This window comes from Vipera ursinii, assembly GCF_947247035.1.
Source record: "Vipera ursinii genome assembly, chromosome: 12".
Lineage (NCBI taxonomy): Eukaryota > Metazoa > Chordata > Lepidosauria > Squamata > Viperidae > Vipera > Vipera ursinii.
Window position 1 is genome coordinate 15,602,740 of NC_139525.1, and position 16,950 is coordinate 15,619,689.

Sequence of the window (16,950 nt, forward strand, 5' to 3'; positions counted from 1 at the left end):
GGCCCATCTGAATTGAGTTTGGAGTCTTGTCTGAATGCTCCTCAGGACCTTTGGCTAATTTGCTACGTGACTTAGCCACCGTTGCATGGTTTATCCAAGAGGCCATAGCTAAGGATTCTTCAGCAAGACAAACTGTTGTAGTGTCCAGCCTTTACTGACTCTGGTGAGAAAGTTCTCAGATGAAATTCAGGGGTCCATACTTCCGCGTGAAGAAAATTTGCCAACCATATTGGCTGAAGAGCAGGCCGTAGATCAAGGAAAGTGTGCAAGTTTCTCATGAAACAAAGAGTAGAACATAGAATAATGGAGTTGGGAGGGATCTTGGAAATCTTCTAGTCCAACCCCCTGCTCAAGCAGGAGACCCTATGCCATTTCAGACAAGTGGTTGTCCAGTCTCTTTTTAAAAGCCTCCAGTGATGGAGCACCCACAACTTCTGAAGGCAAGCCTTTCCATTAGTGGATTGCTCTCACCATTAGGAAATTTCTCCTTAGTTCCTAGGTTGCTTCTCTTCTTAGTTAGTTCCATCCATTGTTTATTGTCTTGCCTTTTGGTGCTCTGGGAAATAGTTTGACCCCCTCGTCTTTGTAGGAGCCCCTCAAATATTGGAACAGTACTATCATCTCTCCCCTAGTCCTTTTTTCCCCATTAGGCTAGACGTACCCAATTCCTGTAACCATTCTTTGTATGTTTTAGTCTAGAACCCCCTAATCATTCTTGTTGTGTCAGATTTAATTTTGTAGTTGAAGGGTTACGTAACTAAACCTCTTTGGGAGACACCAAAGAACCACCGTCTAGCAGAATGGGTCCCTTGGGCTTAAATTGTTTGATCCAATTTTCCATGCGCATCTTGTCATGTTCCCAGGTGACATCCACCATTGTTACATCACTTCTGTAATTTCACAGGCTGTTTCCCCCACCCCTTTTTCCGCCCAGTGATTACCGGTACGTGGCCGCTGCGCTTGCTGTCATGAGGAACGTGACCCAGCAGATCAACGAGCGGAAGAGGAGACTGGAGAACATAGACAAGATCGCCCAGTGGCAAGCGTCCGTCCTGGATTGGGAGGTAGGTGGCCCTCCTTCCAATATTTGGTTTCTAACTGTGGCTCAGTGCAAGACTTCAGACTAGATCAGGCATTGGTTCTCTGACAACTGATTCCTGGGGATGCATGGGGTTGTTTCCGTAGGCAATTTATGCCCTGCATTTTCATTAGGGAGTGCCTTTCCCACCGTCTCCAAGTCATGTTTGCGCTCGTGACCTCTCGCCTGGACTACTGCAATGCTCTTTACATGGGGCTCCCCTTGAAGACCACTCGGAGGCTCCAACTGGTACAGAATGCGGCCGCGAGAGTTGTCTTGGGAGTTTCCCGGTACTCCCATGTTACACCTTTGCTCCGCGAGCTGCATTGGTTACCAGTTGTCTTCCGGGTGAGATTCAAGGTTCTGGTTATGGTCTTTAAGTCCCTACATGGCATGGGTCCGGAGTACCTCGGGGACCACCTGCTGCCGGCGTCAACTTCCCTCCACCCTGTGCGTTCCCACAGAGAGGGCCTCCTCAGGGTGCCTCCGGTCAGAGAATGTCGGCTGGTGGCCCCCGGGGGGAGAGCCTTCTCTGTGGGTACTCCGGCTTTATGGAACCAACTGCCGGTTGAGCTCCGGACGGCACCGGACCTGCACTCCTTCCAGTGCGGTCTGAAGACCCATTTATTTGAACAAGCTGGCCTGGCCTGATGGGGGATGTTAGGGTTTTTAATGGGTTTTTATATTGTTACTGTTTTATCTGGGCGATTATTTAATTCTCTTTTAATTTTTATATTTTCTATTTATATGTGCCCTGTTCACTGCCCTGAGTCCTTCGGGAGAAGGGCGGTATATAAATTTAATAAATGAAATGAAATGAAATGTTGCTTTGATTTTTGCATTGTAGACATTTTTTTTGGGGGGGGAGGCGTTGCTCATTAGGAAATTCAGGGGTTTCTTTAGCCCAAGGCCTCCCTTCCCCGTTGAGTCCACTGTGATTAAGTTAACTTGGGCAGATGCGTGTGAAATTCCTGCAGTGCCCTTGATGGTGGATCAGCGTCATTTTTGGTCCGTTACAGCTAGTACAGTTAAAACTGCTTAGGATTTTCCCCCTCCCCCCCCCCCCCCGTTTCCTTCCTTGAATTTCGCACGTACTTATCTAAACTGCCACTGCATTTAGAGCCTCCCTTTTCCTGGGAATTAAATGCTGCACAGGAGAGATCTCCTCCTCCTCCTCGTTTTAGTCCCACAACACTCCCACAAAGTCATGCTGAACTGAGAAGGTGTCTCTGGTCAGCTGTCTTAGTCATAAAGCTATTAATAACCATTTCTTAGGGAGCGAGGCTAAGAATTGGACCCTAGAGATTTATTTGGCCCTGCTTTGGTTTTGTGGAGAGCATCTTTTCAGAAGCCCGTCTTTGTGGCTTGTGCACCGTGGTTTTTATTATTATTACAGGTAGTCCTTGACTTACAACAGTTCATTTAGTGACTGTTGAAAGTTATAACATTACTGAAAAAATGGCCGTTTTTCACGCTTACGATCATTACATCATCCCCATGATCGAAATTCGGACGCTTGGCAACTAACATTTATGACGGTTGCAGTGTCCTGGGATCATGTGATCACCTTTTGTGATCTTCTGACAAGCAAAGTCAATGGGTAAACCAGGTTCACTTAACAAACGTAACTAATTTGCCGTGATTTGTTTAATAACGGTGGCAAGAAAGGTCGTAAAATGGGGCAGAGCTCACTTAACAAATGTCTCGCTTAAGCAAGACAAATTTTGGGCTCGGCGTGCTTGTAAATTGAGGACTACCTGTATTATGGTACATTGCACAGTCAGCTAGATGTTTAGACTGGATTTGGCATTTTTGGTCCACCTATCGAGTCCTTCCCAAGGACCCAGGATAGGCAGATGTTCTTGTTTGATGGTGTTGAAGGTCTCTTCATAGGATGTAAGCTCTTCTGACTCCAGCTGCCTTTTGCAATTGACGGGCGGTGATTTTGTCAATGCCGATGGTGTTCAAGTGGTGCTCCAGTTGTTTAATGGGCACCTGTTAATACTGGGACTATTATTATTATTAATAATAATAATAATAATAATAATAATAATAATAATAATAATAATAATAATATAAAATACAAATGAAAATAAAAATATTGAGAAAGTGGGGAAAGGAAGGAAGGAAGGAAGGAAGGAAGGAAGGAAGGAAGGAAGGAAGGAAGGAAGGAAGGAAGGAAGGAAGGAAGGAAGGGGTAAGAGAGGAGGCCAAAAGAAGCATTGGCTTCCAGTATTTTTCAATGCAGTAAAATATAAAATAAAATTACAGCCTCAACTTTTTATGTAACAACTACTAGTATTTCTGTAATAGCAAGGTAGTTTAATCAGCAAAAGCCAAAGTCAAAATTTCATTTTTTTCCTCTACCTTTAAGCACAAAGTACAGAAGTGATTTCCAGGTAGAAACAAAATTGGATATATTTTTTCTCTGATTAAATCAGTTAATTTTGCCATCTCTGCTCCGTTTTTCTGTCGATTCTTCTTTCATGAGGTTTGTGTACCATGGTTGATAGCATAATATTATATGTAACTCAAGCCATGAAGAGCGCAGTGGTGGCCTAATGGTTAGAATGCAGTACTACAGGCTAACTCACTGCTCACTTCCAGGAGTTCGATTCTGACTAGCTCAAGGTTGACTCAGCCTTCCACCTTTCCAAGGTTGTTAAAATGAGGACCCAGATTGTTGGGGGCAAATAAACCACTTAGAGAGGGGCTGTAAGCAGTTATAACTGTTATTGCTGTTGCTACAATTCTGGACATGTGACTTGAACCACTGATGTATTGATCTCCATAGTGATTGATTAACTCCATTTCTATATTACTTCTCTCCCATTGCAGTTAAGACAATTAGCCATTTATAACTTAGAACACAAATCCTATCTTGGCCAACTAACATGCTGAGATGTGATCTCCATGCTTTTCTGCAGATACACCTATTGTGGGTAATTTCTCCATTTTTAAATATATATATATATATATATATATATATATCTGCTAATGTGATTCTGTTTTAGCCAAGTAATTAGCTGAACAATTTCCAGACACATTTCCAGTGTTTGAAGTATGCTTGCCTCTTGTGAGCCATACACAAAATATTTATTCCAAAGATTACTGGAAGTTCACTTCCTTCTATCCAGGACATGAGTGGTACTAATACTTCATGTGATTTTGATTCTATGCCTCTGTTTCTACGACCAAGAATTGTATTAGCTTTTCTGGCTGCTGCCGCATATGGCTGGCTCATGTTTAAGTGATCATCCACTAGGATGCCAAGGTCCCTCTCATAGTTACTGTTTTTGAACCAGTTTTCGCCTTGTGCCTTTGGGTGTTCCTGCCTAGGTGCAAAACCTTGCTTTTCTCCACATAAAATTTCATGTTGTTGGATGGGGCCCATTGTACAAGTCTGTCAAGACCTTTTTTGCATCCAGAAGACAGAAGCTTGTCTTTTGGAGTGTTGGCTATTCCCTGTCAGCTTAGTGTCATCTGCAAAATTGATGAGTTCCACTTCTATTCCCTCATCTAAGTCATTTATGAAGATATGGAAGAGAACTGGGCCCAAGATGGAACCTTGTGGTACCCACTACTTACTTAGTAAATGGCTTAATGAATATATCAGAGCTATGCTATAGTCGGGCAAAAATCAGCTATCCCATTTCAGAGAGATGAAATGGCCTCTGTTTTATTTATTTATTTATTTATTTATTTATTTATTTATTTATTTAATTTATATACCGCCCTTCTCTCAAGAGACTCAGGGCGGTTAACAGGGCAATACGTAAAAGACAGATACAAAAGTTAAAATTATTAAAACATGATTAAACAATGCCCATAGTACAAATTTAAAATTAAAGTCATAATAACAAACCCACCCCGTCCCATCAGGCCAGGCCCGCTTCCTTAAAGAGATGGGTTTTAAGGTCGCGCCGGAAGGAGCGGAGGTCGGGCGCCATCCGGAGCTCTACCGGAAGATGGTTCCATAAGTCTGGTGCACCCACAGAGAACGCTCTCCCCCTGGGGGCCACCAGTCGGCATTCTTTGACCGGCGGCACCCTGAGGAGGCCCTCTCTGTGGGAGCGTACTGGGCGGAGGGAAGTTGACGCCGGCTGCAGGTGCTCCCCAAGGTATTCTGGACCCATGCCATGGAGGGCTTTGTAGGTCATTACCAACACCTTGTTATACTTCTAATAGCTATATGATATCAGATATTTGTCAGGCTTCAATCAGCCAGGAACCTGAGATAATACAACTTCTGTCCCCAACTGTAGAATATTCTTATGCTAAGCATCTTTTTTACTGTAAGCGTTCTTGAAATAGTTTTTTTTTAAAAAGTGAGATCTTATTCTCTAACATTTCCTTTCAGATAGTCCTTATTTCAAAAGCATAGCGGCTTTGTTGTTCAAGTTCTACACAGAATTAAAACTAATGTGAAATAAATATTTTACCTGGATATTTGTTAGCTGTGCATGACCATCTAATTGGTTATTAGTTATTTAATTTAAATTAAGAGATATGATGGATGGAGAAACTGAAATTGGGGGGGTGGGGGTCATCAGGCAGGTGAAGAGGGGGGAAATGCATGATTCATTCTCTTTCCTTTCTGTTCTTTCGTTACTCCTTTGCATGTTTAAATGCAAATAAGGAATTCCTTTCTTAATGGAGATTGATTCAGTGCCTTGGTTGTTGTTTTTCTTCGAGCCTTGTTGGCTCTTTGATGTTCATCGAAGCATGATATATGGAAATATAACTTGAGAACAAACGGAGAAGGACAGGACTAGTTATAACAAATTAATTATGGATTATTACTTCTTTCAAGGAATAGCACATGAAACAGAAGATGGTCAGGCATACATTAGGGTCCTTCTGCTGTTTGCAGGGAACTAATGTAAGATACCACTTAAGAACAGAACAGAGTAACAGAGTTGGAAGGGAGATTGGAGGTCCTCTAGTCCAACCCCCTGCTCAAGCAGGAGACCCTATACCAGGGGTAGGCAACCTCGGCTCTTTTATGACTCATGGACTTCAACTCCCAGAATTCCTGAGCCAGCCATGCTGGCTCAGGAATTCTGGGAGTTGAAGTCCATGAGTCATAAAAGAGCCGAGGTTGCCTACCCCTGCCCTATACCATTCTGGACAAGTGGCTGTCCAGTCTTTTCTCAAAAGCCTCCAGTGATGGAGCACCCACAACTTCTGGAGGCAAGTTGCTCCACTGGTTAATTGTCCTCAGTGTTAGGGAATTCCTCCTTAGTTCTAGGTTGCTTCTCTCCTTGATTAGTTTCCATCCTCTGCTTCTTGTCCGGTCCTTAGGTGCTTTGGAGAATAGGTTGACTCCCTTCCTATTTGCAGGAGCCCCTCAAATATTGGAACATTTCTATCCTCTCACCCCAGTCCTTCTTTTTTTTCTAGTCTAAAAAAGGTAAAAGGTAAAGGTTCCCCCGCACACGCGTGCTAGTCGTTTGCGACTCTGGGGGCCGGTGCTCATCTCCGTTTCAAAGCCGAAGAGCCAGCGCTTGTCCGAGGACGTCTCCGTGGTCATGTGGCCGGCATGACTAGACACCAAAGGCACACGGAACGCTGTTACCTTCCCACCTGCAACCATTCTTCATATGTTTTAGCCTCCAGGCCCCTAATTGTCATCCTTCCTCTTCTCTGCATTCTTTCCTGAGTCTCAACATCTCTCTCTCTTTTTTTTAATGATACAATAGAAAAACCTCTCAACTGTATGTCATCTTAGGTTAAGAAAAGAATAGCACTGAGATACTTAGTATTCATGAGAAGATGGAGAGCTGCAACTTGACCTTTGTGTGGGATCGATAACTATTTTGGTCCCGTCATCATTAATACTGTGAGAGGCTGGTTGTTAGAGCTATGGCGCCCATCCAACTATGCAGAATGTCCAACCTCCCCCTTCTCCTGCCTTATTTAACAATTCAAAGCTACCAGTCAAAGCAGCCTCTGGGAGAAAAAGAAGCAGCTGCATTATGGAAATGAGTGGGGATAAGGAGATTAACCCGAATTCTCCACTGAAACAGGAATAGTTCAACATAATTTGGTCCTTGGAATTTGAGGCTATTGTTGGCTGAACATTGTACCTTGCAAGGAATGTTCAGTTGTGAGTGATAACAAGTAATTTTCTAGTTGGGGTATACCAGGGGTAGGCAACCTTGGCTCTTTTATGACTCGTGGACTTCAACTCCCAGAATTCCTGAGCCACCATGGCTCAGCTTGGAAACTTCTGCCTTTCCCTCAGCATGGCTGGCTCAGGAATTCTGGGAATTGGTCCACGAGTCATAAAAGAGCCAAGGTTGCCTACCCCTGTGGTAGACCAACCATGGCATCTCTATGACTTGTGGACTTCATCTCCCAGAATTCCTGAGCCAGCATGGCTCAGCTTGGAAACCTCTCCCTTTCCCCTCAGCATGGCTGGCTCAGGAATTCTGGGAGTTGAAGTCCACAAGTCATAAAAGAGCCAAGGTTGCCTACCCCTGTGGTAGACCAACTGAGAGCAACTGCCTTGAAAATGGACTGGGGCAATCCAAGCAGGGAGGTTGACTCATTGCAGTGGAATTGTGTGTTGGGTCCCACACCAGGAGTAGCACATGGCAGTTCTTCCAAGCTCTTTATTATTTCAGACTCATAGACAAAATCTTTCTAGACCAAGTACTCTACTATCTGCATCTACAATATACTCTGTGAGCTATTATGGAGGGCCTGTCTTCACCCACTTTCTCTCCCACATGATCTCTGGCCTGAGTTGTTCTCTTACTCCTCTGGAATAAATCCCCTTTCACCTGGGAATCCACCTCATCACTACATTCCATCACAACCTTTATGGACTTCAGCTCCCAGAATCCCTCAGCCACCATTTGTGGACTTCAGCTCCCAGAATTCCACAGTCAGCATGTGTCAGCCTCAAAACCAGGAACATTTCTTCCAAGCTGAGTTTTTTTTATTGCGTGGGACTCATAGACACAACGTTGCCAGACCGAAGACTACTTCCTACATCTACAGAATACTCTGGGAACTGTTAGGGAGGAGCTATCTCCATCCTCTTTCTCACACACATGATCTCTGGGCTGAGTTGCATCTTACTCCTCTGAAATGAACCCCTTGCCTTCTGGGGGCCCATCTCCTCAATACATTCTATCACATTGTGTTGGGTTTCCATATGGAAGCATCTACTGTCCTGATATACCTTCCTGTATAACATATATATCCAGAATCTCCTTAGAATTATCTTTTTAAAGACCATCCATATCATGTCCTGTTTGCTCAGTAGCAGGATTACCCTAAGGCCTAACCCTTTGGGGCAAAGAGAGATTTTTCATAGAGTAAACTGAAAAACAAAACAAAACACAGGAATGGAAGCCATTCCTTCCTCCCCCTTAATCAAAAGCCAGTTCCCCCTATTTTTTTTATCTCTGTATGGCTAACTCTTCATATAATCTATATCTGGACCAATTCTGGGGTTACCTTAACCCAGTTATATCCACTGAAACTCACTGCTCTATGACTGTGAATATATTCAAAATATGAAGTCAGGAAAAAAAAGACTTTTACCCACTGTTTGTCAACTCCGGTATGGAGCCTTGACGTTCAAGATGGTCCCGTTATAATTAGGGTTTGAAGATTGAAATGTGGAGGTCAGGCTTTAAAAAATATAAATGCAGCTGAGATATCCAGATGAGGTTTGGAATAGACAGGAACGCAAGACTAGCTCTGATTTGTATCTTACCTTAGCCGTATCGAGCTTTTAACAGTGACCGAGGCGGCAAAAGGAAGAAGAGGCTTGAAAGAAAGACATTTAGGTTCAAAACAAAAAAACTGAATTGAATTGATTGGATTTTTTTATTGGCCAAGTGTGATTGGACACACAAGGACTTTGTCTCCGGTGCATAAGTTCTCAGGGTGCATACATACAACAACAAAGGAATGCAGCACAATTGCTGCTAGCTTTGATTGGAGCTCTTCCCAACAAGGGCAGTGAAATTTATTCCTTGGGACCAAGCAATTCTCAGCTGTTATTGCAACCTCCTAAAATGAGAAATGAATTTCTGAAGAAAAAAAACCCATCCTCGTGAACAAAGCAAATTATTTCACCGCAATTAGAATTTGGCAAGAAAGATCCATGCTGTTTACGTGTGATTATTATTTTTAGGTCTGTACGTATGGCAACCTTGCAGCTCTTTGGCAGATGTTCTTTATGTATGTTTAACTTCATATTCTCGGTGAAGAGATTTTTCTAGAAATGGGATAATGAGATGTGATAAAGTCATCCTTCTCGAATGCAAAACAAACACACAACATATCGTACACACACCCCTTTGCCCCACCCTGTGCCCTCAATTCTGTTGCTTTCACCATACTTTAGGTTAGGCTTAGTTTGACATGATAGCAGTCTTCCGATATTTGAGGTGCTGCCACGAAGACAAGGGGGGGTTCACCTATTTTCCAAAGCTCCTGAAGGCAGGAGAAGAAACAGGATGGAAACTAATCAAGGAGAGAAGCAACCTAGAGACAAATTTGACCCCCTTCTCTTCTTTGTGGCAGCCCCTCAAATATTGGCACCCTGCTATCATATCACTTTATTCCTTCTTTTGCTTAGACTAGACCACAGGTCTGCAACCTGCAGCTCCGGAGCCGCATGCGGCTCTTTCAGCCATCTCCTGCGGCTCCCAGTCCAAAAAAAAAAGTGGGACTAAAAAAGTTCAACCAATCAATTCAAATATGCAGGGTAGGTGCATATCTTTCCTTGGCTCCACTCTTCAGTCAAACCCTGTTCTGCGCATGCGCGCATGTACGCACATGCACACACATTTTTTGCGGCTCCCAGTTTTTCCTTTTGTGAGGGAACCGGTTCCGAGTGGCTCTTTCACTGTTTCAGGTTGCTGACCCTTGGACTAGACCAGGGGTCAGCAACCTGAAACAGTGAAAGAGCCACTCGGAACTGGTTCCCTCACAAAAGGAAAAGCTGGGAGCAGCAAAAAATGTGTGCGCATGCGCGCATGCGCAGAACAGGGTTTGACTGAAGAGTGGAGCCAAGGCGAGATATGCACCTACCCTGCATATTTGAATTGATTGGTTGAACTTTTTTAGTCTCACTTTTTTTTTTGGACTGCACATGGCAGAGGACTGGGAGCCGCAGGAGACGGCTGAAAGAGCCGCATGCGGCTCTGGAGCCGCGGGTTGCAGACCTGTGGACTAGACACACCCAATTCCTACAACTGTTCTTCATATATGTTAACCTCCAGGCCCCTGATCATCTTTATTGCTCTTCTCTGCACACTTCCTAGAGTCTCAACATCTTTTTCACATCATGCCGACCAAAACTGGATGCAGAATTCCAGGTGCGGTCTTGTCAAGGCATTATAAAGCAACACTAAAGCTTCATGATCTTGACTCTTTCCGTCCGGTAATGCAGGTGTACGTCTTCTCACCTAGACCAGCCTTTCTCAACGTTGGCAACTGCTATGTGCTACCCTGCCAGCATTCCAGAAGTGCAGCTCCACATATCTTAAAGTTGCCAAGGTGGCAAAGCACTGATTTAGTCGCTTCCCTTGATGAATTGGCTTGTCTCACAGAAACCCCCAAATGGGTTACAAGCTTATTTTTCTAGCCACTTCTTATGGCTCATAATTGGTAAGAAAGCCACTGAGGTCTCTTTCCACTGGCCATTGTTCCTTTCTTCTGATTAGCACATCTAATTAGTATGACATGACACCCTCTGTATTACATCCTAATTCATTTCTATATTCTCATTCTCTAAGTGGTTTTTTGGCACATCCCGGCATTATCAAATTCTAGGAAAATAACGAACTGTACAGAAACTTAATTTGTGCTGTCCCTTTAAATTGCTCCTGTCTGCTGCTCCTTCCTGTTATTTGTGATGCTTCTAATGAAAACCTCTGTGCTCTTAATTATGTAACATACGGGGGAGAGCGATGCTGCATTATCAAATCCAGAGGTCAGTGTGAATAAAAGTGTGATCCACGTAGCCCAGCGTCCCTTTTTCCCCCGTTTCAACGCTCAAGCAGAGTGAGGAGATAGGACCTCCTGGGGTGGGGGGGGGAAAGGTGGGGAGGGGGGAAACAGCATTGCTACCCCTCCTCCAACCTACTGCCAGAAGCAGAATGAAAAAGAGAGGGCTTGCTCTGTCCCTCTTCTTTTCATTCTGTTCTTTCTGTCACCTAGAAGGTTAATCAAGTAATCAGCCGCTCGTTAGCGCACAAGAGCTGTAGAGATGGAAAACATTTGCTTTATTTTATTTATTTATTTTATTGGATTTATATACCGCCCTTCTCCCGAAGGACTCGGAGCGGTGCACAGGGCAGTTAAAACACAATATACAAGGTTAAAAATAAATTAAATTCAATTAGCCCCAACAAGTAAATCACATTCTAAAAATTTAAAATCCTAAACCCTCAGTCCAGGCCGGCAAGCTCAAATAACCAAGTTTTCAGGTCGCGGCGAAAGGAGCGAAGGTCAGGAGCCATCCGGAGCTCAACAGGGAGTTGGTTCCATAGGGCAGGTGTGCCCACAGAGAATGCCCTCCCCCTAGGGGGAGGCCAGTCGGCATTCCCTGACCGACGGCACCCTGAGGAGGCCCTCTCTATGGGAGCGCAAAGGACGATGGGAAGTTGACGCCGGCAGAAGGTGCTCCTGTAAATAATCCGGACCCATGCCATTTAGGGCTTTATAGGTCATCACCAGCACCTTGAATCTCACCCGGAGGGCAACCGGAAGCCAATGCAGCTCATGGAGCAGAGGTGTTATATGGGAGTATCGGGAGACCCCCATCACAACTCGCGCGGCTTTACAGAATAATACAACCCAAAGCAAGGCTGCCTGATTCCAAGCAACCTGGTCCCTCTGGGGAGGAGGAACAGCAGTTTTGCAGGTGTTTTTTGCACAAGGAGCTTGGTCATCCGTGACACTTCTTTGGAGAATGAACTATTGCAGAGTTCTTCATTTTTCACTCATCTGGATCCTTATCTGAGGCTGTAGGGGCGAGGAAGGCTTGTTCCCATTGCCTAAAATCCTGCAAGAAAAAGGAGGGGGTTTTGATGAGGAGGAAGGCCTCTAGAGATGATTGTATAGTCATAGAAACACAGAGCTGGAAGGTCTTCTGGTCCAACCCTTCTACTGTCCCAGAGTGTAAGGGAAGGCGGTAGAGCCTGGGGGCAGAGTTAAAAAAAGACATCAGCCTAGAATCCCTACATAGCCACAAGCCGACTAAGATCACCTTCCCCTTGAATTCCACTGACTTTTATCTAGCTCCACGCAGGTGCTGACCATAGGTTGAGAAGATTCCTGTCCATAGGGTTTTAGCAATCGGTTTAAATTCACACGTGGACCTGGTCTTTTGTGTCTGACACGGACAGCCTTGAAAACCTCCAGCGATGGACTATCCACAACTCCAGGGGTAGAGTTGTTCTTTTGATTAGTCCTTCTCATTGTCAAGGGATGTGGTGGCTCAGTGGGTTAGGACGCTGAGCTTGTCTATTGGAAGGTCGGCAGTTTGGCGGGTCGAATCCTGAGTGCCGCGTAACAGAGTGAGCGCCTGTTACTCATCCCATCTTCTGCCAACCTAGCAGTTCGAAAGCACGTAAAAATGCAAGTAGAAAAATAGGGACCATTCCGGTGGGAAGGTAACAGGGCTCCGTGCGCCTTTGGCATATAGTCATGCCGGCCACATGACCACGGAGACGTCCTCGGACAAGCGCTGGCTCTTCGGCTTTGAAACGGAGATGAGCACCGGCCCCTAGAGTCAGAAACGACTAGCACGCATGTGCGGGGGAACCTTTACCTTTATCTCTCATTGTCAACAATTGTATTGCCAATTGCATTCATCCTGGAGCCAGACAGATAGGTGAGCTTGGTTGGATGGTCACTTTCAAGAGGTCCATTTAGCAGGTGGAGGTTTAGCTTAAAGACTGAGCCACCTGAAGCCTGCAAAGTTTGATTCTGATGCTCTGAGCAACGGGTGAGAAGACATCCATCATCTTCTGGGCTGGGAGGCAAACATTTGGGCTTTGTGTAGAGGATGTGGTTGTTCAGGCCCAATCTAGCATTGAGGTCCCTTCCCAGGACTACAGAGGCATTTGGCTTCATCAACATTAGATCAGTAGCAGATATTTCCTGCTCTGATCTGGGCTTTCTGTCTCATTGGGAGCAAATAAGAATTTATTATCAGCAGGATACCATAGTTAAATTGGATTGACACCACCGCGGGGTATGTCTTGAGTGGATGATTTGTGATCATTTGGTCCCACTAGGAGGCTTGATGGCAGACAGTTGCCCTCCCCAAAGAAGTTGCTCTTCAGAGCCTCTTTGATCTTGATCTCCAAATCTCTTCTTTAATGTCCAAGGGAGCGATTGCTTCAAGGAGGGTGAGATTTGCTCTTAGGACACGGGCGATCCCCCTGAAACTATGCAAGATTTAGATGCATCTGTTTAAAAGCTACAGGCGATCCGTTGGCCTGAGAGAAATGGTTAGTTTAACAGGGCAAGCCACTAGCATCTAAAATGACCCCACTCCCTTCCAACCCTGATGATGTTACTTAGTTTGGTAATGAAATATCTGCCAGAAAACAACCAAGCTCAGAGAGCGTTCAGGACCTGCCCACAGCATTGGGCCATTGTTTACCAGCCACTGCATATATGCCTAATTCTTCCTCCCTCACAACGAAATGCCTGAAGTCAAGATTATATCATCTTCCTTTGTGCATTCTTTTTTCTCTCTGGCAGTTGTCCCTGAGGGCCACACAGACACACACCTACTTGCACCGCATTGGGGAAAGTTATTCTTAGATGTGGAGATTTGCATATTCATCACTGCTGTGGAGTCAGTGGGATTTGGCCATTCTCTGCCGCTAATAATAATCTTTAACTGCGTCACCGTCACTCTAGCATTCTCGGGTTCCCTTTAGAGTGTCACGGACTTCCCAAATGCTGCTTCCCTTGGGAAGCAAGGAGATTTTACATAGCGTGTGATATCTGGGTGAAGGAGAGAAAGTGCTGGGGATTTGGGCAGCTGGCTTCTAAATGGGTTGTTCTTGGAGATGAACTCTTTATTGCATCGGGCACAATTATTTAATGTTTTTTAACTTTTGTATCTTGTATTTTTGATATTTATTGCCCTGTACATCGCCCTGAGTCCTTCGGGAGAAGGGCGGTATAAAAATCAAATAAATAAATAAATAAATAAATAAACTCTGGGTGGGGATGGTACAACTGAATTGAATTGAATTGATTAAATTTATATGCCGCCCTTCTCCCTAAGGACTCAGGGCGGCTCACAACAATAAAAAGTTAAAAAAAACCATAAGATACAAAATTTAAAAAAGAATTAAACAAAATATAATAAATACACAACGATTAACCCAATAAAACCAAATTTAAAACTATAGTCAGTCCAGGCCTGCTTGTTGGAACAACCATGTCTTCAGGTCACGGCGGAAGGACCGAAGGTCAGGGGCCGTCCGCAGCTCCGGAGGCAACTCATTCCAGAGGGTCGGCGTGCCCACAGAGAAGGCTCTCCCCCTGGGGGGTCGCCAGTTGGAACTGCTTAGCCGACGGAACCCTGAGGAGGCCGACTCTGTGGGAGCGAACCGGGTGATGGGAGGTTGACAATGGCAGCAGGTGGTCTCGCAAGTACCCCGGGCCTAAGCCATGCCCTGCCCTCTTGAGTCTTTTGTCAAATGTTGGCTCCAAGGACCAGGGATTCTTCTGGAGCACCTTCAGGACTGAGAGTGGAGGACACTGTTTTGCAGTGGGTGGGTTTTTTCCCTTCTTTCGTGGTGAATTCTGGTGAATGTTAGTGTGGAAGAAGAGGAGAGGTCCAACCTTAGTCCATTCTTGTTTGGGGTGCTTCCGTATTTGGGTCTCTCATGGCTCTTCTTTAACGTCTGCTTGAAAGTTCTGGGTGAGATCGTTTGGCAGGATGGGATGCAGCAACATCAGCATCTTGAAGATGCACTATTACACATCTCCATCCCTGCTCAGGCAGGCATTGTTGTTCAGATGTTGACCAGTGTCTACCAGATATGGGGAGGAACTGATTCCAACTCAATGCTAGTTTATGGATTGACTCAGGGTTTTGGGCCTCCCTGGGTCCTGAGATGTTGCATTTTACTCTCAAGGGAAGAGCACTCCCCTCCACAAAGCTGGCATGCAATTTAGACTCCTCGTGGATTCACTACTTTTGCTGAAGGAGCAGGTAGCAATCCTAGCTACTGGTAGGTGGACCTTTACACAGATCCATCTTGTGCACCAGTTGTGCCCATTACTGGATTAGGAAGCCTTGTTCATTGTCGTTTATGCCTTGATGACTTCCTGGTTGGATTACTGAAATATGCTCTACCTGGGGCTGACCTTGAAGACCATCCAGAAATTATAATTGGTCCAGAAGGCTGCAGTTTATGCAGTACTGAGTGCCCCTCAGTTTGCTGCTGTTTGTGTTGTGCTGGCTGCTATCCAACTCATAGGCACTGGAATTAGGTAAGGCTGGATCTCAGTGACTGGGTTTGTTATCCACTGGAAAATGTTAATTTAGAGCCCGGGACTTGCATGTTTTTGTTTTTATTTATTTAGGAATATTGTTTTCTATTAGCTTTGTCTTTAACGTTCTTACCACTGCTACTGTGAGCTGCCCAAAGTTATGGCACATAAGATGAACAGTTCTCTAAGTGTCTTTAAATAAATGGACAGTCCAAGTTCTTCTGCCTTCTGTTTGTCCTTAAATGAACTCTGGTTATCTCTAGCTTCTTAGACACTGCATGAGAGTCCTTGTTTTAAAAGAGACTGACAAACAAGCTGTGTGGACTGGATTGTCCCCTTCTTTAAGACCTGCCTTTAATTCACATGATCGGTCTGGCTGCTTTGCTTTGGGAAGGTGGCTTTGTGATATAATCTGTCTTGAAAGTCAAATGACCCACCTCTGGGTGTGAATTTGATTCCTATATTAAGTCAGCTCAAAGGCTATGATGGAACTGAAAAGACAAAGTGAGATTTTATTTTATTTATTATTTTTTATTACATTTATATCCCGCCCTTCTCCGAAGACTCAGGGCGGCTTACAAGCTTAGCAGTAGCCTTCATTCTATGTATATGCCTGCTTGTTAGGGCTTTCACACACACCCCCCAAGCGGCATTATTACAAAGTCATCTTATTGCCCCCAACAATCTGGGTCCTTATTTTACCTACCTCGGAAGGATGGAAGGCTGAGTCAACCTTGAGCCTGGTGGGACTCGAACCTGCACTAATTGCAGGCAGCTGGTGTTACTTAAGGAGGCATTAGCCCACTGCTCCACCAAGGCTCCAATTATAAGAGACTATAAAGAGTAATGACAGATCTTTTCAGCACCTTGGACAGGTCACTTTAAGTAGAGTTGTATCAGCAACTTAATGTGCTTTATGAAGGCTCCCTTATTCCATCCTCTGAAGGCTTACCGTAACTATGTCTACGACCACTCATAAAGTAGAAGACCATCTAGCAGCTGCTTTCTGAATTTGATAAATGTGTCAGAGCCAGAGCCATGGCTTGAATGATCCTTACTGGACATCAGTTCACTAGATGATTTTATTTTTATTTATTAAATTTATATGCTGTCCATCTGACGAATAGTAACTCTGTCACTTTCCACCCTAGTATCCTCAGAGCCACAGATTGGGTCAGGTTGGACAATATGGTGGCCAGGTTACCTCAGGACAGTGACCATAATCAGTTTTGGTTTCACTGATGGCTGAGTTCCTATGGCTTGCCAAGTCCTAAAATGGGATTATACTTTCATAATGGCTATAGTCATGGAAGAGGTTATACCCAAAACAGATCAATATTATTATGACTTCCTATGGTGGCTTGATTTAAACAACT

General features: G+C 44.6%; 1 protein-coding gene across 1 annotated transcript in view; it reads left to right on the forward strand.

Moving 5' to 3' along the window:
• ARHGEF9 (Cdc42 guanine nucleotide exchange factor 9) overlaps window positions 1-16,950 on the forward strand; it is a 195,620-nt gene that overhangs the window by 148,696 nt on the left and 29,974 nt on the right. The window contains exon 7 of the mRNA XM_083372328.1: window positions 935-1,064. Within this exon, the coding sequence (XP_083228454.1) occupies window positions 935-1,064 (130 nt within the window). The remainder of the gene's footprint in view (window positions 1-934; window positions 1,065-16,950) is intronic.